The sequence below is a fragment of the Anopheles bellator genome, chromosome 1, assembly GCF_943735745.2.
Source record: "Anopheles bellator chromosome 1, idAnoBellAS_SP24_06.2, whole genome shotgun sequence".
Taxonomy (NCBI): Eukaryota; Metazoa; Arthropoda; class Insecta; order Diptera; family Culicidae; genus Anopheles; species Anopheles bellator.
The window spans coordinates 58759108-58779489 of NC_071285.1; the positions used below are offsets into that span (position 1 = coordinate 58759108).

The 20382-nt window shown below is 54.5% G+C and overlaps 2 protein-coding genes across 2 annotated transcripts; one reads left to right on the top strand and one right to left on the bottom strand.

Annotated features, from left to right (window-relative positions):
• The first annotated feature begins 14639 nt into the window (after positions 1–14639).
• LOC131206403 (midnolin homolog) lies at positions 14640–17019 on the top strand. Its single transcript, XM_058198942.1, has 3 exons — positions 14640–16106; positions 16158–16555; positions 16622–17019. Exons 1-3 carry the CDS (start codon positions 14640–14642, stop codon positions 16983–16985), a joined length of 2229 nt encoding a protein of 742 aa, XP_058054925.1. The 3' UTR covers positions 16986–17019.
• Positions 17020–18927: 1908 nt separating this feature from the next.
• Positions 18928–20002, bottom strand: LOC131216478 (microtubule-associated protein RP/EB family member 1-like). The gene is made up of 3 exons (XM_058210981.1): positions 19399–20002; positions 19196–19331; positions 18928–19132 (listed from the first exon to the last, which is right to left on the bottom strand). The coding sequence occupies exons 1-3, from the start codon at positions 19928–19930 to the stop codon at positions 19054–19056; spliced, it is 747 nt and encodes a 248-aa protein (XP_058066964.1). The 5' UTR covers positions 19931–20002; the 3' UTR covers positions 18928–19053.
• Between the last annotated feature and the right edge of the window lie 380 nt (positions 20003–20382).

Below are 20382 nucleotides of genomic sequence, written 5' to 3' on the forward strand. Positions count from 1 at the left end.
GGTCTTGGCGCAAGCGAAACGAACCAGCATTTCTCGCCATCAACCGCCATTTGGTTTCTTTGGTTCCGACTGGCGCTGGGCGACCCGAGCCGAGCTGGGCAAGGAATCGATCAAGTACACCGAGGGCGCCCGGCCACATGTGCCGAATGGGCGATCGAAGAATCGAAGAAGAATTTACTGAGAATTGTTATCAGTTATCAGGGTCCTTAGGTTACCTAAAGAATTTTTAAAAAATATCAGAGATCGCCCCTCGATTTTTTGGGTGACTCTTAACGGAACTGCTCTTATCACACGAATTCTTGCGCGGACATAAATCAAACAACGAATTCGATTTGTTATCAACTCTTCCCCCTCCTCGATCGATCTCTAACGTCCTGTTTCTGTTGCTTTCTCTACTTCCAGGTAAGCAAGCGGATTTCACGGTTCCCGTCGGCGTGAGAACGTTCGCCTTAAGGTATTCAGTTACAGTCCGCGGTCCGCGGTCACGGCTCGCTTTTTGCGTGTGTCATTTTCTCGACATTCAAACAACGACGAAAAAACTAACGAACGACGATCGTCTTACTTCCGTTTGGCTGGGAAAGCTTTGTTTCAACCTGCCACCCCATAACGGCCATTGAACCCGCCATTGTCTCACACGGCGACGATGCGTTGGTGTGCGCGCGAAATTGTTTTGTAATTGGTTAACGATAAAATAATTTTCCATTTATGCGCCCGGCGCGTTGCGCTCGGCTCGTGGCCTTGCGGCCGGTAATCGTGTGAATGCGGCTGCAGCAGGTGTGTGCCCCTTCCTGCAATTGCGCGCAACAGCTGAGTGGATGGCCGGACCCGAATTCCCTCGGACACAGCGAAACAACCGGTTCGAATTTAATTAAACACACTCGGCACTCGGCGCGGGCGCGAGAAGATAGGCCAACACCCGCCGGCGGTCCGGCGGGTGCGAAATGACCATCCCGCGGGAGGGGGGTTGGAGGGTACGCGTGGCGAAGGCACGCAAAAACAATTTCACGAAACTGGACCACTAGGGCCCAGCGCTCCCGCTTCCCGCTCCCGACTGTACTGCTTCTCTAGTGCGGGAACCTTGATTACGGCTCACTTTTTTCCATCCAGAAACCAGAGAAGACCTCGGAAATGGGGCCAGCCGGTGGCCTTTCCAGACGGAAACGTAATTACATGCGCTCTCTCGTCTCGTCACCCAAAATGTGTTGCGCCGTGGCCCTGAGAAGGCCACCGGCGGGAATTCGTTTGGACGTAATGGGACGCAGCAAACACGGAGGAAAACTTGCCACGGCTGGCAATAAATGTGGCGATGAAGCGAACTAACAGCACGCCAGAAGGGACAGAGAGAGAGAGAGAGCGAGAAAGTGATGGAATGATTAATTTCGTTAACGCTTACGTGTGTCGGGGAGGCGCGGGATAGAACCGTGGAAGTGTGTCTGACACAAAGCTAAAGCCACAAAAACACGGAGCCCTCTCGAGTCCGGCCGCGGTGCTCGGTGAGGCAGCAAATTAGTGGACCCCGCCACCGACAAAAAACACACACAAACTTTAATTAGGTCACAACGCAAACGGCCACCATCAGGGTGCACCAGCACGCGCGAGGAATTCGAGTCCGGAATTGCCGCCGAACACACAAACTGCACAAACGGTCGGAATGTTGTTGGTTTTTGGCTCTAAGGCCCGCCCCGGACGAGATTTTCACTTTTTTGGCGTACGATTTGGTGGCCGGAGTGTTTCTGGCCGAATCGAAACGAAAGACTTGAACGCTGCTGGGAGAGAGATCGCAAGACACGAACCCGGGTGATCGATCACGCCACGGCTTTGGGCCGGGGGACTGGCTTGAGAGATAATGAGACAATCAATCGGCCCCGTCCCCGACGCTTACCGGCTGGCCGCAGGTTCCGGCGCCCCGTGCGATGGCGTCGCCGAAGGACCCGCGCGATAATGATAATGGCTCAAGGGTACTTTCCATTTTATACTTTCGCTCGAAGGCCGCGCGTAATGCCGCGCGGGTTGACATTAACTTTGGCCGTAGCGTGAAGCGTCACGTCACTTCCTTCCTCACCCTCCCGGGTGCCCCACGTTCACCGGCACGGTTTATGATCGTTCAATCGTCTCTCGCGGCAAAAGGAGGCCAGCCGAGAGAAATGGTACAAAAACCGCACCGAGAAAGCAGTTCACTTTCGTTCGACGGGCGGGCCTCGTTCCAGGATTTCGCTCGATCGGCATGCCAACGTCTAGACACCCAACTTTCGATCACCGCTGGGGCCGCTGGGTCGACAGGGGTTGATGGAATATTCATAACCATTACTCGGCCAACGGAACGTAAGAACTCGTGGGGGCCTGCGTTGGCCTTGGCGTTGCTTTTCGACAGCTCAATCAGCTGCAACATTGCTGCGGCCGCACACATTAGCTTCTGAGTTTATGCTGCTGCTGCTGCTGCTGCTGCTCCTGCAGACCGCCCATCGGGCCCGCGATGCAGATGACTATCGGGCCCGGCGAAACAACGCTTCGCCAAACTTCACCGATCGTTTCGTTTGGCATGCATATTCGAGGCTCGCGTATGTCGTAATCGAGCGCAGCCCTCGAAGCGGTGGCTTCGAATTCGGATCAACACATTGGCGCTTGCTTGCCTCGCGGTAAGCCTTGCTTTAAATTTATTATTTATTCTGTGCTCTCGCCTTGACATCAATCGTCAGCCCAATCCATGGCGCGTGGCGCATGGAAAATCTAAATCCATCGTCGTATGTCAATCTCAGCTCAGCTTGGTTCAGCCTGGCTGCAGATCTTCCGAACCGATCTACAATGCCTGTCGGGGCCAGCTGCCGGCTCCATTTAAATGTGTTGCACCCAGCGATCGTACGGCCCGCGGTAGATGACTAAGCCAGGAACCATTTGGACACCATTCTAGCCCCCGATCGTACAATGCTTTTTATCGCTCCTGGCGTGGCCAATGATTTTTGCCGAGTGAGTCATTAGATGGCGACCTCTTTCACGTCCACACGCGCCATAGGACTCCTCCTATCGGTGAGCCGCAATCTTTCTTCGGTTTGCCGAACGAACGCCGTAAGCCTTTCACCCGCGGGCGGTCCGGTAAAGTTTTCCGTTCTCGAACACAGCCCTTCTAAATTGTAGCCCGGTAGTAATCTCGAAAGGGCTGTGGGCTTCAGGCGGTCAAGCGAGAACCACCTGACGTCGGTGGTTTAATTTTCGCTAATTGTACAATTTAATTACAAGCTGCGTCAGTCCGAGAATGGCCATTCTAAAATGCCGCTCCGTTTGAGAAGATAATATAAGAGTGTCGCCGTCGCTCGTCGCCTACGCCTAAGGCGGCTGGCGATTCTGAACACCTACACGCCCCCAGGACAGAAAGTACGGAGTAAGACTGCAGCAACCTTCCTAGTTGCTCGAGGAGCCGATTAGAGGGGCTTACGGTGGCATTGGCATACCGAAAACCTACGCAGCGTTCGCGCCAAAGGCAGTGTTCTGTATTATCTGCGAAGAGTAGAACCGTTTTTTTTTCTGGCCAAACTGAACTGCTTTTCGAATAATTATCGCGCACAAAAAACCATTCTGACGTTGTGCAACGTTCGAGATCACGATTCCTGCTCTACGATCAGAACCCCAGCACCGTTCGTAGTCCAAAGTTTTTTCGTTGCTCCAAACTCCATTTTTTGCCCCACGGTGGTGACTCCTGACCGCCGGGCGACAGTAAAAAACGAAGTTGAATCTCCTTTTTCGGTCCCCGATCGTTTGCTACCGTGCATCGTTCGCTGCGGTCGCGGAACTCTCGCGCCGTCACGTTTCGATGCCCAATTATTCAACGATCTTAAGAATAAATTACAGGCGATTAGTTTTGTGTTTGGCCATCGATCGAGTTGCCGGTCGTCCGCACTGTTGTTTCTTGTGTGGCTGGACCTCTGAAGTGCACGGACCCGTAACCCAAATTTACATTTTGATCCCGTTGATCCGGCCGGCAACGGATCGTTCTTATCAGCGAGTCTGCATCGGGACCGTGCCGTCCGTCGGTTGGTCAGGGTCCAAAATCTAAAACACGTTTCGAAGAAAGTGGGCCACCACGTTCATCCGCCGCCTGGGCCTGACATGGGGATGCACTTTGATCGATTGACTTCCGCCCAGTCAGCCAGCGAGCCAACCAGTCAGTCAGTCAGTCAGCCTCAGTCAGTAAGCCGCAGTCAGTTGCCAGGCCGTGGTGAGTCCACCATAAATCTTTCACCATTCGCGTTATCGGTTTCGGTCGGTGCCAAGATGGTGGCCGTTTTCCGGTCGGGAGCGTCATCGCTATCATTAGTGGCTGGATAAGGCGCTGTGGCCGGCTGACGGTGATGGAGTTGAATTCGGTTGGCCGCGAATTGGATGCTGAAATTAATCAAACGCTTGATTTCCGCTGACCACCCGCTCGGTCGCTGTGGTCGGTCAAGATTGCGATTTCTTCGACTCGCTCTCTCTCTCTTTCTCTCTCGCCCATCGCAAAGGTCCAACCGGAGGAAAGTTATTCAATCGAGTGTTCTGTTCCGCCGATAAATCGTGACGCTCCTGCGAAGGGAAATGGCGACTGTATCTGTTTGGCGCTCTCAATTAATGCCCCCCCCCCGTAGCGCGGAGAGGCTCGAAAAAAGGAATGTATTCGTAAGAGTTCAATACAACCATCAACACTTATCGACGGCTGACAGGCACCGACGGAGGTGAAGGTTTCTCTTCCTTCTCTCGCTCTCTCGATCCGGCTGTCCCCTTGCTGGCAGCAGGGTGATGTTTGGCGAAGGGATTAAAAAAGCCGCAAGTCACCGGCGTGAAGTTCGAATCAAAATCACGCTCAGCCGGCGATGAAAGTCGATGAAGATAAGCGGGCCGTGTCACTGGTACCCACTGGCAGCCATTGATCCTAGTTTTGGGCCCTTTCAAATGTTCTGTTTGATTGAACTCCTTCAGCAGATAATCGGGAGCGCCTAAAGTGGAGCCTCAATTGAATCAACCAAATCCAAAGCCAAGGCGCACCGGAGCGAAATTCTTTCACTTGCCATACACGACACCCCAAAAACAGGAGTTCCGGCCAAGGGTGGGATTTGCTTTCCGTCCGTTGCAAGCACAACCCACCGGGGCTGCTTTCATCGTGCCCCAGTTTTATCCTAATTGTCGGAAGATGTATTACCGGCCAGCTGTTGAATGCAGCGGCGCGGATAACCGCTTTTAGCCGCTCGGTACTTCGAAATCCTCCACCACACCGGACGGGGCCACTTTTTGCTCCCGTTCCCGTCCTTGGATTAAAACAACCGAGTGCGAGTGAATGGTAAACCGTCTTCCGGTCTTTTAAGCTAGAACCGTTGCTTAAGCTCTCTTCGCAACCTTGCGGCGATTTATCTTCATGTAATTTCTCCACCGAAAGCCTCGCTTCGCCGAAAAAAAACCCGGAGAACGGTGGACCGCTTTCTAGCCATTCATTCGCATGATTTCGGTGTAATTTAATCTAATTATCCCAATTTACGGTGCCGTTTTAAGTGGTACTTTGCCCGGAGCAGCAGCACCAGCACCCAGAAGAAGTTTACGGTCAATTTCTGTGCCACCCCGCGGTTTGCGTGGTTTCTAAAGTTTTTCGGCTGTGTTTTCGGATTGTTGAAAGGGCTTTTAAATGCAATTGGACCTGCGGGTCGTGTTTCAGTTTCAGTCAATCCCCACGTGTCTCACTAGCACACCAAAGCGATCTAAACGATAGTGCCGGCCGTTAGCCACCACTACGGCGCTGCTCGGCTGTTTCTTAATCCAACCTCTCCAATCGTCCTTGAGATGATTGGACCCCGGACCGAGCTGGACCGCGTCCCTCCACGAATTGGAGCATCTCGGCGCGCGACACAAAATGACAGACCCCTCATCGACACAGCAACAGCAACCCACTGTAATTGTGAGGAAATTAAGCATTTGCTCCGTTTGCGCGCCAGGGCCAAATTGGTGGGCCGTCGAACGAAAAATCCGACAAAAAGGCCCAACCAAAATGGCACTCTCGGTGCCCTTTCGGTGGTTTCGATTCAATCAGACCCCCCCGATTCGGGCATTCCGCGTCGAATTCAACCCCCTGGCCCCGACGACGTTGACATTGAAGATGATGACAGTTGCGGGTCGCGCTCGGCACGGTACCAAAAATGGAGTAGAAACATGACACCACCCACACGGGTCCTCGGGTCGGTCGGTGGCATCATCGATCGATCCGGATCGTCGACCTTCGATACGTTGATTCGTCGACCTGCAATGAGGAGCTGGAAAGTTGAAATGTCATCTGCCGTCGAAAACGGGTCCCGGATGATCTAATAGTGGACCGTGCGGATGCGCCACATAAATCATAACGAACGTGGGCCAATGGCCGAACGGCTGGCCGAAAATAACAAATCTGCCCGGCGTCGAGTTTCAGGTTTGCGTGTGTCTTGATGGTGAATTAATTAGGATGCGGATCTTGGGGATCGGGACCGTCGAAACTGCCTAATAAACTACCGGATCGACAGCCCCAAAGGTTGTCGAACATATTCCCCTGATGAGCACCATTTATTAAACCACGCGGCGAAAGGTGACCACATGACGTGTTGACAAGCGTGTTAGACACTTTCCCTTTTCCGTTTGCTCAACAACAACAGCTCCTGCGCGCACCGCTTTGTGTTGTAAAATGGCCACCAATGGCAGCAATTAAACCGCGGCCCATCTTTCGAATCCGAGGGTGGCGGGGTTGTCACACGCGCTCCCGGAAGATGGCTCCCAGCCGCGACTGCTTTCCATAACAATAAAATGCTTCTCTTCGATTGATTCGACTGCCGGGCGCTTCATTAAACCTTTTCAAACGTCTGTCCGTCGTCGGCTCACACGCTCACGGGCTTCACTTTCCATTTTCTTTCGGCAGACGGTGGACCGAAGTCGCGTCCGCGTAAACCACAGCGATCCCGTCCCGTCCCGGGGATGGCCCTTCGAATATGGTTGTGGGTTTTGTGGGCTCCGCTCTTTTTTGTGTCCAGGTTTTATGTTACACTTCCGTCGGTTGCTTTCGAAAGCCAAGCCACAGAAATAAAACTCATCCCCGTGAGCGTCAGGAGGAGGACACCTTTCTCCGGTTTCCTAGATTTGTGCCGAGACCAATTTGTTCCGGGACGGGGGGGGAGGTGTCCCCTGGCCCCTGGGACCGGCGCTACATTGTGGCGGACAATGGGCATCAGCGTGCGCTTCCTGGACTGGCCCGGCCGATCGTTTTGCAGATTCGTCTCGCGGTCGTCTTACGTAAGCCGTCTGCCTGGTGGTTGCCCCACAGATGTCAAACGGAACCCCCACGGCCCCGTGATGTCACCCCCCCCGTAAGCTGGCGGGCCCTTGGCTCGTTTCACAACTTTCGCCTTTTTCTCTCCGCTCGCCTAATTGATGTCTAAATCGGTTTTATTGCCACCCCTTTCGTCTCGGAAACTAGTTCCCGTTCTCTGTCTCGGGTCTCACAGACTGCGTCTTCTTCGTTGATAATCTTATCAACGGAAAGGACCAAAGGCGTGTGTTGATTTCATCAAACGCAAATAGTCCGCCCGCTGGACCGGACAATCGGCGCAGCGTCTTCCAAAGGCACCCTCAACTCAAGGGTCCTTCGGAGCCCAAACTATCGCCCTAGTCATTGACCGGGCCCGTACCGGAAAGTGATAAATTATAAACTAATCATTTTATCCCAAACTAAATCACTATAATTAAAAATTAATTGCCAGCAGCTCCAGCTGGGTCCTGGGTAAGATTAGTGTCCAGCCGTGCCGTTTTGGGACCGACGCTTGCTGTCACCGTTCGGCCAGTCCGGCTGCCAGTCTTACACAGGGCTCGGTCCCGCCCTAAAGGACCAATCGGGCGTCTCGCGTGCGACGGGATTAGCGTCGTGAGTTCGCTCCCGGATCCTTTCCCGGGACCGAGACTTCATCAAACATTCATCAAAGGGCAGCCCTGCTTTTGTTGGCGAGAGTTTGACATTTGATAAATACCGTTCGGCGCTCCACGATGAATATTTTAAAACAAGCTCAGTCGCCAGGGCCAGTCGCCAGAAACGATCTACACCCGTCACTATCTTCATTGGCCATCGTCGGCCATCATCTCGGTTCCATTATTACCATAATCTATTCATGCGATCGTCAATAGTCGCAGTCACTGTTGTTGTTGTTCAAGCGAGCGGCCAGCATAATCCGGTTATGCTTAACGCAGCATGCAGCAACGATGCGGATTAATTACCGTTCAGTCTCCGTGCCTCCGTGGCTCCTGCTCCTGCTCTGGGGACATTAATTCGTCCTCGGTCGCCCCAATGCCCAGCTTTCAGGGCTTTCAGGGCCCCCAGGGAGCCAATGGTGTCTTTATCGCGGTGCGGACACATTCGCCCCGGGGCTGACCGATCGATGCTTTTCTCCGTTTGCATAAATCCCGCAAGAAGCGTTTGCGTTTGTCATGCTCCCCTTTGCAAATGCCCCTAATAGCCGGGATCCGGAGCCGGAGCTACCGTAACGCCCCGCAATTACTCTTTACACCCTTCGAAGCATTAAAAAGGGTCTCTTCCTGAGCTCTTGCTACTTGCATCATCTCACAACTTATGAGTGCGTCCCTCTGTCTCTCTCTCTCTCTATGCTCTACATAAATGGGCGCACTTAGGGCCATACATTGCGCGTAGCATAAAGCGCCGGCAACATCTTGGCCACTCTCGGCTGGGCCACTCGGCGCTTGGGTGATCGTAAAATCAAACATCGGTGCGCTTTATGGTGCACGATCGAAACCGTTTACCAATTTTTTGCCATCGGCGGAAATGAGATGGCCAAACCAGATCGGTTTTAGGGAACCGTCCGTCCGGCCGGCCGGCCGTGCCGGCGATTGCCTGTCGCCGGCGATAAAAGTGCCGGTGCCGGTCTTTCGCATCGGCAAATTTATGAGTTATGTGCCTCGGTTTTTGGCCTGCGAAAAACATCTGGCCCTCGAGCGCAACAGGAGCGCAACAGCGGAGCCTTTTGGCCGAGATTTAATAAATGGAACCCAGAATTTATCGTCTATTGGCTGTCGTTCACTTTCATAGCCTACTGCGCGCGATTGTCATATTTTTGAACCAGCACCGCCTGCTCTGCCTTCGTTATGCTCTCTCAAAATGAAGCAAACAAAGCTGTCAAAGCGTTTGGCCGCGTGTGTTTTTGGTGATAAAATGACGCAAACGGTGTCGTGTGGCTCGGGTCCTTCCGGAACCGATTAAACGGCCGCAAAGCTCATTCGAAATAAGCCGCCAAATGTTGCCACCGGAAAGGCGCATTCTACTTACCTATCCCGGTTATCATGTTAATCAGTATGTACACATTCCCTCGATTCACCTACGGCCAAACCGGATGCGGTCGAAAGGGGCCCGTGCGAGCCACCGAACAGCAAATGCCTTTGTGTGGGAACCCAAATTCCCATCGCCCAAACTAACGCGAGCATTCTTGACCCAAACATCCGGTTTGTCCGGAACGTTTTTGAGCGACCTTCCGGACCGCGCGAAAAGGCCCATAAAATAATGGCCTCCGACAATTTACTGAAATGTGAACACGGGACCCACAGCTCCGTGCAGCCTCCGTGGTTACGGACTTTGGGATGCTTGTGAACAATTTGCATAGAGGCGCCGACCCACGGGCCCGGTCAGTCAGGATTAGAACCGGATGCTGCCGCTTCACGGGTCGCTCGTATGTTGGACTTAAAATAATGTTCCTCTAGGCGGTCCGTGGCATTAAGAAAAAACGGTGCGCGTACGGTGACCTCCGACTGGGCCGGCCGGGACCCGGGAACAATTCTGAATTCACCCGCCAAGTGTTGTCCGCCCAAGAAGTCCGCCTAACAACAGGCCCCGGCTCGGGCGCACCGTAATTTGCATGCATTAAAAGCGAGCATCTTGTTCGATGATGTTGCCAGCCCGGACCAGGGAGCATCGGCGTCGCGAACCAGTTTCCGGCCCCGACTCCGGCTGCCAACCTGTGGACCCCGCAGCGGGCGAGCGTGAGCTGCAGTTGCATCATTAGCAATGCCCATCTTTAGAAAGTGCCTTCGCCCGGCCACATAATGCTTCTCGACTTTTTCCATTTCAGTTTCTGTCTCCCTCTGTCGCTCTCTCACTCTTTCTGGCAGCAGAACTGAACGCTCTTCTATTATGATTTCGAGTTTCGATTTTCCTCGTTTTTTTATGCTCACCCGACGACAGCATAGAACAGTCAAACGGCTGTCGATGCGGCATCGAAAAGAAGGACCCCATATGTGACGGGAACTTCTGCACCGAAGAAAAACCTAACTAACCGGGGGGGAGACGATGTCCAAAATTAATGACCCCACGGACCCAGAGTGACTTTCCGACCGACACGACGCTTCTGCGAAGAGGCCCCTTCCATCAACGTCGCATGCAAACGAGATTTTCTCGTTTAAAAATTTAAAGCGCCGATGGTGCAGATAACGCAGCATCTTCGTCTCCTAATGGAACCTCGTCGCCGTCGTTCGCTCCGTTGCCACTACTTCCGGCCGAGTGGGTCTAGTTTTTGAGCCCGGGAACCGGCGGGCTCTCGGGTGTCCCATTTTGCCTGATTTTTGGTGCCAGAAAGTACCTTAATCGAACGCAGCGCAGGAAAGATCCGATCCGTGTTCGTCCGAGCGACGGGAACGCCAGCAAGTTTTATTATTTATACACATGTACACCGTTTGCATCAACGTCCGGGGCCAGGGTCCAGTGCGGCCCGACGGCCCGACAGCGAGTACTGCAAGCGGAAAAATTCATGAACGACGTACGTTATGCTTCGAAAGCGGACGCTCGAGGAAGAGGCCGTTTGAAAAATCCGATAGCATAAAAAGAGCATATTTGCACACTCGAAACGATCCCGGGCCGGGGCCCGGTGACAATGGCGCACGGAATGCACGGAGCACATCCTGTTCGCCGAAGTGACCCTCTCGGACCCTCGGAGAGCGAAGAAGCAGAAGGACAACTTTTTGGGCCTGAACGCTGGAGGCCGCATTTTTTCGTGCTCCGTGTGAAGGTCCGGGCCATGCCTCGAGGGCCATTAAAAAGGGCCATCGCTTCCGTTATGGCGGCTCCCCCCCCTCAAAAGCGATGATGAAAGGATTCTAGATCAACTTCGATTCTTCGATGGCGGAAGTTGATGAAAACGCTGAGAATAGACAATTGATTTGGGCCGCTGGGGGTGGCTTGGTCCCTTTTGCGGACCCCGGGAACCTGTTTCAATTAAAGATTCGTGTTTATTTTTCTTTTGTTGGCTATTAGGACGCTGAAAACCTTTGCTTGGGTAAAATCAGTGCAAACTCTCCGACCAACGGCACGAAGCGGGGCCCTAATCCAACGTTCATGGCCCCGTAAATTATGCGACAGATAAGAGTGAGGCGGCGGTTTAGTGTCTATAAAATCATCTCGAAATTGGCCCCTCCTGATGGGGCACCTCATTAATGGCTTCCGTGACCTTTTCGCCCGGGTCGTGCGTGACGTGCAAAGTCAGATAATCCGCCCGGAAAGGCAGGGCAAGGCTCTGGGACGGAGTTTTCGCCCGCCCGCGATTCGGGCGATAATCTTTCCGGGCATTTTCCGACCGTCGGCGGCGGTCGCCATTGGAAACTTTGACTCAGACCCCGCCAGGACCCGTCGCGCCAGGCGAATGTTTTGCCAATGGAAAACTCGGGTTGTAAAACAATTTGCCGATTTGCGCGGTCGGGCGCCCGTTGCCGCGGTATGAGGTGTTAATTTTATTCGTTTGCAAAACACAAAGCCGGGACCCCAAAACGCGCGCACTAATGGCACCGAGGAACACGCGACAACAAGACATAACCATAAAGATTCATTTCACTAGTTTCGCCCGGGAGAATCGCCCACCTTTCTCGCCTTCGCCTTTGGGGGTGTGTATCAGATTAATTCCTGGCCTTATCGCTGTCCCTGGCCGATGGCAATAAAAACCGACAGCCACCGCGCTCTCCTTACCGCGTTTGACGGCCGGCTTGTCATTTATTGCGTTTCTGGTGGCACTTTCCGGAGCGCGGAATTTCTGGGGCCATTTTGCCCACATTCTTTCGGCCGGCCCGTAACGAGGACATCACCCGTCGAGGGGGGGACTGATCGCGACGCTGCAGGCAAAACACGGCTCACCGAAGGGCGATTCCTCCCGCCCGTAAATCAAAGCACGAACTCTCCGGGCTCCGGTCCCCGGCGTTTCGTTTGCGCTTCCCCTTTCCGTAGCCACCCTTCAATCCGGCTACCGATGGCGACCGGCCGGCCGACCTTAGCCGGCGCGCACGGAGGTTGGAAGTTGATGAAGAACTTTTAATTACAGCCCATCCTGCCGGGAGTCCTGCGCGCCCCGGAATGGGACACCGAGTGTCATGTCGCGCCCGGGCGTCAGGTGGCTATCCGTTGGGTTTCTTTAATTAGAATCCGGTCTCGCAGCTCGCACCCCGAAAACCCGTTTCCCCGGTGCCGCCCGGGTCGGGTATTTGGGTTTTTTATCCTATTTTATTGTTCACTTGGATGCTACTTGTTTTGCTGCCCTTCCTTTCTTCGTTTGTAATTCGTTTGTCCATCCAGCCGCGCCCAGCAGTTACGCGTGCTGCTGGTGGCCGGTTTGGCGAACCGACTGACGGTAATTAATAATTATCATCATCATCATCATCATCGCACCAGCGGGCGACGCGTTGCAGTCGTCGCCATTTGTCGCGGATTCCTTCACGGCCCACGGGTGCTTTGATGTGCTCTCGGTCTCTGGTCACGTCAGAACGCCTTCGCCGTCATAACGCTCCACCTGCCGGGACCAGTTCGCAGGATGATTCCTTGAACCAACAGTGCGTGCGTGTTTGTGGAATTTTTTCTCGAGAATCACCGTATCACCTTCCTCTCTATCACACCTGCCCTCAGCTGGGCCCCCAGCTTGCTGGTTTGCGGTTTGAATCAGAGCGACCCACAAACCGGAAGCCTCCCTGTCCTGCCTGTGTCCTGTTTGAGGCGAACCACTTGACTTACTTGTCCCTCGGCTCCTCGGCCGAACAGAAAAAAGCGTCTTTCTCTGCGTTCGCTTCTCGAGTGCCACCTGCTACCTGCTGGTATTAAAAGGCTAAAGAAGTCCGGGCTTCCGGGCACGGCCAGGCCCGGCTTAGGTGTTGCTCATTCAAAAAGCCACTTTTTACAGCATCGCTCTCCACATCGCTTTCTTCGGTTCTACCGAGCCCGGGCGGTTTGTTGTTGGTCCACGTGGTCCTCTTTATCGTCCGGGTGTCGTTAATTTTTATTCATGAACAGTCCACAGCGCCACACCGGAGTGTCACCGGTAAGCCACTGGTTTACGGAAACTTTATGGGTTTTAATGAACAAGCGCAGTTCTTAAGATGCTAACCGGGCTCGTAAAACACATCCCGTAAGAGCCAGGAGCTTTCGAGTGCCGAGCGCGCAATAAGGGGGCAGAATAAATCTGGCGTTCGGCCCGCCCCCTGAGGATTAGTGCTCGACCGACCGACCGACCGAGGGACCGAGCCTCTGACAGTCGACTTTAAAAATATGCTTCATCCAAATCCTCGCCCGGCGAAGTGTTCCGTTTCAAGACAAATTTAAATCATGCACACGCCGGTCGTCATGTTCCGACATCACGTTTGACGCCGTTGGGTGAAAACACGCGCCCAGAAACTTGGCCTAGCCGCCGGTGGATTAATGGATGTGGGTCACAGCTCCACGCGGCACGTGATACGCCAGCTGAAAGAAATGGCGGCACTTTCTGTCCCGACCACGGCGGCGGGGGTTTTTGTGTTTATTTTACCGAAATAATTAGGCAAACGCCTTCGCCCGCACGCGCCCCGGCCAGGCCACTTGAGGACGCTGGAGTTGAGCTGTGTGTAAATTTTATGAAGCCGCCGCCACTCGACACTTTATGAAGTAGGGTTTCACTCGCGCTGGCGCTGAATTGCGTTAAACACTTGTCGCTTTGAAGTCCCGGTGGGCTCAAACAGTCGCTCCGAGGTTCATTACTAATGTAGATGCGTTTTACGCTGCGTTTAAGATAAAGGTTTCGTAGCTGAACCGATTTTTTGATAACTTTAGGACCCTAATTCACAATCTTTTTACGGTTATTCCCGCAGGCAATCGGTTGGCGATGTGTTGAGCAGGGAGCCCCTCGAACAACAGCACAACGACGACGACGACGACGAGCCCTCCGACGGCTCCGGTCCTGGCGGCAAAGACGGCGCTCAGCGGCGGCAACATCATCCTGCAACGGCGGCACCGTCGGGGGCCGTCGCCGTCCACGCACTCGGTCGAAAATGTGATAGACGCCTCGACGGCGGACGGACGGACCTCGATCGGGCAGCAGATAGCGAACTACTTTCTCCGCATCCGGCGCAGCCGCTCGTCGCACGCGGTCACCACCCGTCAGCAGCGTGACGGAAGCCGGAGTCGCACCAACGGCCTGCTGCCGCTCTCGATCAGCTGCGATCTGCGCTTCGGCCGCAAGGACGACACCGCCAACAACAACAACAACCACAACAACAGCCACAGTGACGGCGGTGACGGCGACGGCGTCGACGAGGACGTGACGGTAGGGGGCAGTGCGGCCGCATCAGCAGCCCAGCCGAGCTCGAGCGGCGGCGCCAACAACATGGCGGCCACGGACGGGCAGATCATCCTGGCGGCGTCGCGCTTCGCATCGGACACGGCCCCGGCGTACCTGCGGGACTTTGCCAAGAGCAGCGAGCTGCCGGCGGTCGGTAAGATCGTCAAGGGCCAGTACTACAACCTGGGCGTGCCGACGCTCTCGAACCCGTCGCTCCAGAGCACGGCCCTGTTCCTGAACGCGGGCCGCAAGTACCAGATCCTGGCGCAGCCGGTCAAGATCAAGGAGGGCCGCAAGAACACGAACGTCGGCCCGAAAGTGCTGATCCCGGAGACGTACGCCGGGTACTTTGAGCTGCTCAGCGAGGACGGCCGATCGACGCGATGCATCGAGAGCGTCCTGGAGCTGTCCCGGCGGCGCAACTTCCGGGTGCTGGTCCGTGAGACGTTGCGCTGCAACCACAACAGCAAGTCGGTGCACGCGGGCGAAATACTGACCACGATCTCGGACAACGGGAAGCAGCTGCAGTGCCGGACGGCGAAGGACGAGATCGTCAACCTGCCATTGGAAGCCAAAGCCAAGTTCTCGCCGATCGCCAAGGAGGACAGCATCAGCGGCGTGCACACGGTGCGCAACCTGCTCCAGAAGCGCATGCCGGTCACGGTCCGGCTGGTGCACGGGGCGGCCCCGAAGGGCCTGAAGCAGCCGTTCGTGCCGGAGCTGCGGCTGCTCGGGTGCGTCGAGGTCGACCGAATATTCGCCCTGCCGCTCCAGAAGGACATGGACCTCATCTCGGTGCCACTGAACGCGAAGATCAAGATCCAGCGGGCCAAGAACATGGACCAGCTGGACCACTTCATCGAGTACTCGCGCTTCCTGGACAAGGCGCACCGGTTGCTGGTGGATGCGCGCGATCGCCTGCAGATCATCGATCTCAAGCTGACGGAGAAGGAGAAGAAGGACTCCTCGAAGCTGGGGGCCGGGGCGAATGGGCGCAACAAGACGTCGCTCACGTCCGGGCTGACCGCGAACGGGTACGTGCTGAAGAAGAGCAACAGCTGTGATTCGAACCGCTACTCCCCACCGATCGGTGGCAGTAGCGGTGGTGGTGCCGGGGGAGGCACAGGAGGCAGTCCGAATGGGTCGATCGCGGACGAGTACGACGAGATCGATCAGATTTACGACTACGTGCGTGGGTTGGCTCCGCTGCCGAAGAACCTGTACAAGTTCGAGGCGATCGAACCGATCGGGGGCTCGTCGTCGCCGCCGACGGCCGCCACCACGACCCCGGTCTCGAACTCGGTGCTACTCGGCCCCGCCACACACCAGCACCAGCTCAAGACGGTGGAAAACATGAAGACGGCCCAATCGAACGCCATCAACAACAACAATCACTACGACACGAGCAACAACAACAACAACAACAGCTACTCCAACATCATCAAGTACTCGAACCACGGGCAGCAGTTGGCCAGTTCGAACCACCATCACCACCATCACCATCACCACCACGCCGGCCACATCGGCCACAGCCAGCAGACGCCGGGCAACGGCGGGCACCAGCATCTGCACCAGCACCATCTGCACCTGCACACGGCCTCGAACAGTCTGGAGTCCTCGTCGAAGCACAACAGCGTGGCCGCTGCCCTGAACGCCATCAACAACAACCACAACAACGGTAGCGGCGGCACCGTGGCGATCACGACGCTCGACCACAAACCGATCCCACCGCCGATCGAGACGATCCCGGGCAAGAAGTTGCCCGAGAAGCGCCAACGGCCGACGCTTCCGAAGCTGTACTTCAAGAGCAACATCGGGCTGCACCAGAAGAGCCCCACGCCCGGTTCGGCCGCCATCAGCCCCACGGCAACCGGTGGCGTGGTCCTGCAGCAGCACCCGTCGATCGCCGTCACCCCGAAGGAGATTGCCGTCGAACCGCAGAGTCCGCTGTTCCACATCAGGTAAGCAGGCTCCAGGAGTGTCCCGGCTCACCAACCCGTCTCACCTCGACTTCCTTTCGATTTTAGATACAAAAGTCTGAGCAGTCTGCAGCTGGCGGCGACGACCCCGCAGGACTCGCATCCGGCCACACCGATCTCTCCGTCGCCGAAGGGTGCCCAGGATAAGAACCACCTGCTGTCCAAATCGGCCAGTGCCGCCGTTCAGGGACGCGGTGGCGAAGGTACCCTCGACTCGTCACGTAGCGGAGGCCGCACGTCGGGTGATTCGGGCAAGTTGCCGGAAAAGAAGTCCCGCCGGTTGAGCCGGCCGCGCAGCCTCTCGAACCTGGTGTGGGACCTGCGGCCCCACAAGTCGTCGTCGGACAAGTCGAAGAAGAAGCTCTACCTGCACCAGTTCGACGTGCGGCAGCAGGGAACCCTCTACCTGTAGAGAGGGCGCGGCCAGGGCCGCGGCCTGGAATCAGATTTCGTCAGTATCGTTTTTAGTCAATCGCGCTGGAGAGTGGGAGAGTGGGAACTTCCTGTGGGAGTGGGTTAGGGGGAACGATCCCCGTGCGGCCTCGGTGTTGTGTGTGCGAGGGTTGTCTGGTGGGGCAGGAACCTGATCTTGAAGCTGATCCCGTCAACCCGTACAAACTCCTCCAGCCTGCGCTCCTCTGCGTGCGTCTTCTTCTCTCTGTCCATGTGATCCATGTTGTGTGTGCGTATATGTGTAGCAGATATACATAGAAATATAAATATATAAATATATACATAGAGATAGAGTTTAAAAGTGAAGCAACTTGTTCACTCACCTAAGCGCTAAGATCCAACACAGGCTCCCGGCTTGTGTTCCGGGAGCTGGCGCTTCTGAACGGCACGTTTTGCAATTCCCGCTCCCAGCACCCACCACCCTTCCGGCGGGTAGCCCTTCCGGCTGCCAGTCCCGCCCAGCCTACAGCATAACCTACAAAAGTTCTTGCGTAGTCACTTACTCGTTCAAAGGCCACACAATGGCCGCCGTGTGAGCACTGAGAGAAAAACAAATGGCCAGATTATGTCCCCCAAGTCCCCACCGCCCCTCCCCCGGGTGGCCTAGTGGACAAATTGCGAAGGAGGAAACGCGCAGGAGGAGAGGCGATGGAACCGCCCGTGGAAGTCTTGGAGAACCGTCCGGCAAACACGCTCGAAGCGCGCTGGCCATGAAGGGAAGCAATAGGGACACTAATTTAGAAAACAATCATACGCGAGGCAAGCGAGGAACGGGGATCGGCGGGGAGCAAAACCGGAAGCGCCATCGGATTTGAACGGATTTGTTGTTTTTGCTCCTCAGTTCTCCGGGGGCTGGGCCCACCCCCCCAGTTCCTTGCCATTCGTCGTACAGGCTGTGTGTGTTAGTGTGTGTGTGCGGTGTTGAAACGTTTAAGTTTACATTAAGAGACCGTAGGCACCCTCCCAGGGTTGTAGGACTCCGCCGATTCCGCCACTTCCGGAAGTCGGCGCAGTATTTAGTAGTGTTCCAGTAGTGATTCGATTAGCGTTAAATAATCCCATTCTCTCTGTCCCTATCGCTCCTTCGCACACACACACATACACACGGCGGTTCCGAGAACCGGGACACAGGGAGGGGACCGGGTGGCATCGTTTTAAATCCATTTATATTCAACCTTATCGTAGCGTAATAGTGTTTTGCCGCTAGCGGCCAAGCGGGGTCGCTGTTGAAAAATCCAAGTTCGTCTGCTTCGCCGATCGCCGACCGTCGCCGACCGTCGCCGACCGTCGGAAAAGCGGATGAAATTTTCATTTTTCAACCCTTTCCACCGATGTTTATCGATGAGACAATCTCCCATCCGGCTCGGGTCTTCGTCGGGTTCAGTTTTTGCTGTGGCCATCTTCTCCTTCCGCTCCATCGACCGTTGGGAAGCGTCGCGATTGGCGGCGTGGTTCGTTTCTTCCGGATCGTGTGCGCACATCCGGACACACGCCAAGGAACAGTCATTTTTAGCTCCTAACATAAGTCATTAACTCGGTAATCCCTTTTATTGCACCCTTTTATTGATTTGGTGAAACGAAGCCGAAAGGCGAAGCGAAAAACGAAAGCGAAACGAAGCTTTTCCTCTTCCTCTGTTTTCCCATCTCTTGGCCGACGAGAGAGATGATCGGAAGATCGGAAAGATGCCACGGAATGTGTAGGAAAACAGAAGCATCTCTGAGCGATCAGAGAGACAGTATTGTGCATTTGACCCCGACTACCGATAGGCATTTACGGCACTCTGAGGCCCAGCTAGTGCCGAACTGTAAACTGTCCGGCGACCGGAAGGGGAAAGCTATGTGAAAACTGATGATGTTTTAGAAGTGAACAAATAAAGTTAAAACAAAACAAAAAGGGGAAAGATTAAAATTTATTTGCAAATCCTGCAGGCCCCGGGCGCTGTGCTGGCTGGCTGGGTGCTAAAAAGACATCCACATCAACATACTCAACATACGAACGACGAACAATTGCATCTGGAGTCCAGTGGCTAATCCGAGCCTTCCGTCAATATGTTCCACACCTTCCCACAAAACTCTTCATTTGCCTCGTCTTGGTGTTCCTTGATCCTGTGCGAAAATAAGTTCCCCGCCATCAAACAGAGCTGTTCCACTGAGATCTGTTTCACTTACCAGCTCTCCACTAGCATGAGCTTTTGGTAGTAGTAATCCCTGGCCATTTCAGCATCCTGCATTTTTATCGCCAAATCGCCGATCTCCTTCGATAGCTCGTCGATAATAGCACCGTCCGCCTTCGAATCGTCTTTCTCTGCAAACGATCCGAAAAAGGGGATCAATCCGTCATCCGTCCGTTCCGCAGTTTCTATCTATCGAACCTCTTTTTCCGATGCCCGTGGCCGAGTCTGTCGATTTGATTCTCTCTTTGCCGGTGGTTAAGGCTACCGGTGGCACTTTCACATTTGGCCGCTGACTCGGGCGCAGGACACTTGGGGCTCCGTAGCCCATCGGAACATGGTTTCGGACGAGCGGCGCATCGTACTCCTTGCCATCGTAGTTGGCGTCGAAGAACTTTTTGAACCACTGCAAAAACTCAAAGTTGTCCTGGAAGCGGCCCTTCGCCAGCCGCTCGATCGGTACCGACTTTTCGACCTTCAGACTCACCAGCCCGTTCTGGAATATGCGCAGGTTGTTGAGAAAGTCGTGCTGAACGTTCGTGCAAAACTTGACGCGCTTCAGGGGCAAACAGCCCGGGAACAGGACGTCCATCAGCTGGCAGTACGCTGCGCCGGTGCAAAGTTCTTCGACCTTTTTAAACTCCGACATCAGCGTTCGGTTAACCCATGCTAGCAGCTCGATACGGGACAGATTCTCCATTGTTACTCCGGTAAAGTGCACGTTGACGGCCATATTGTGATGAAAACAAAGAAACGCGATAAATTCACTTCACGAGCGGCACAGACAGAGGGGACAGAGAGACGTTCTCGATCGAACGACAATCAACGAATGGTTTTAGTAGGCGACTCTTCAAACAGGGGCAGGGTACAAATACAAATGTATACAAATGTATCGGGCCGTATTTATAAACAAAAATCTAAATTTGAGGATTAAACATGGCGACAAAATACATCGAAATTATTTTTAAGCCTTATTTTTAAAGCGTAAGCGTTTTTAACGGGTGAAAATCGGTTCGAAATCGTTGTGAAACTTTTCCACACGGGTGCGTGAAAAGTTTCAACCAAAGAGCTATCTCGCTCTAGCGTCGCATGCTGTCTCTCTCTTTCAGAGACCGGGAACGCAAAAACCAGAGACAGAGCAGGCGGTTAGAAAATACACTACTTTTCAGTTTTCAGAGAAAGAGT

Coding starts and splice junctions, on each gene's coding strand:
- LOC131206403 (XM_058198942.1), top strand. CDS start 14,640: ATGGCGGCCACGGACGGGCAGATCATCCTGGCGGCGTCGCGCTTCGCA. Junction 16,107..16,157: donor ACCATCACCATCACCACCAC/GCCGGCCACATC, acceptor GGCGGGCACCAG/CATCTGCACCAGCACCATCT. Junction 16,556..16,621: donor AGTCCGCTGTTCCACATCAG/GTAAGCAGGCTC, acceptor TTTCGATTTTAG/ATACAAAAGTCTGAGCAGTC.
- LOC131216478 (XM_058210981.1), bottom strand. CDS start 19,930: ATGGCCGTCAACGTGCACTTTACCGGAGTAACAATGGAGAATCTGTCC. Junction 19,332..19,398: donor CACGGGCATCGGAAAAAGAG/GTTCGATAGATA, acceptor GATCGTTTGCAG/AGAAAGACGATTCGAAGGCG. Junction 19,133..19,195: donor CTCATGCTAGTGGAGAGCTG/GTAAGTGAAACA, acceptor ATTTTCGCACAG/GATCAAGGAACACCAAGACG.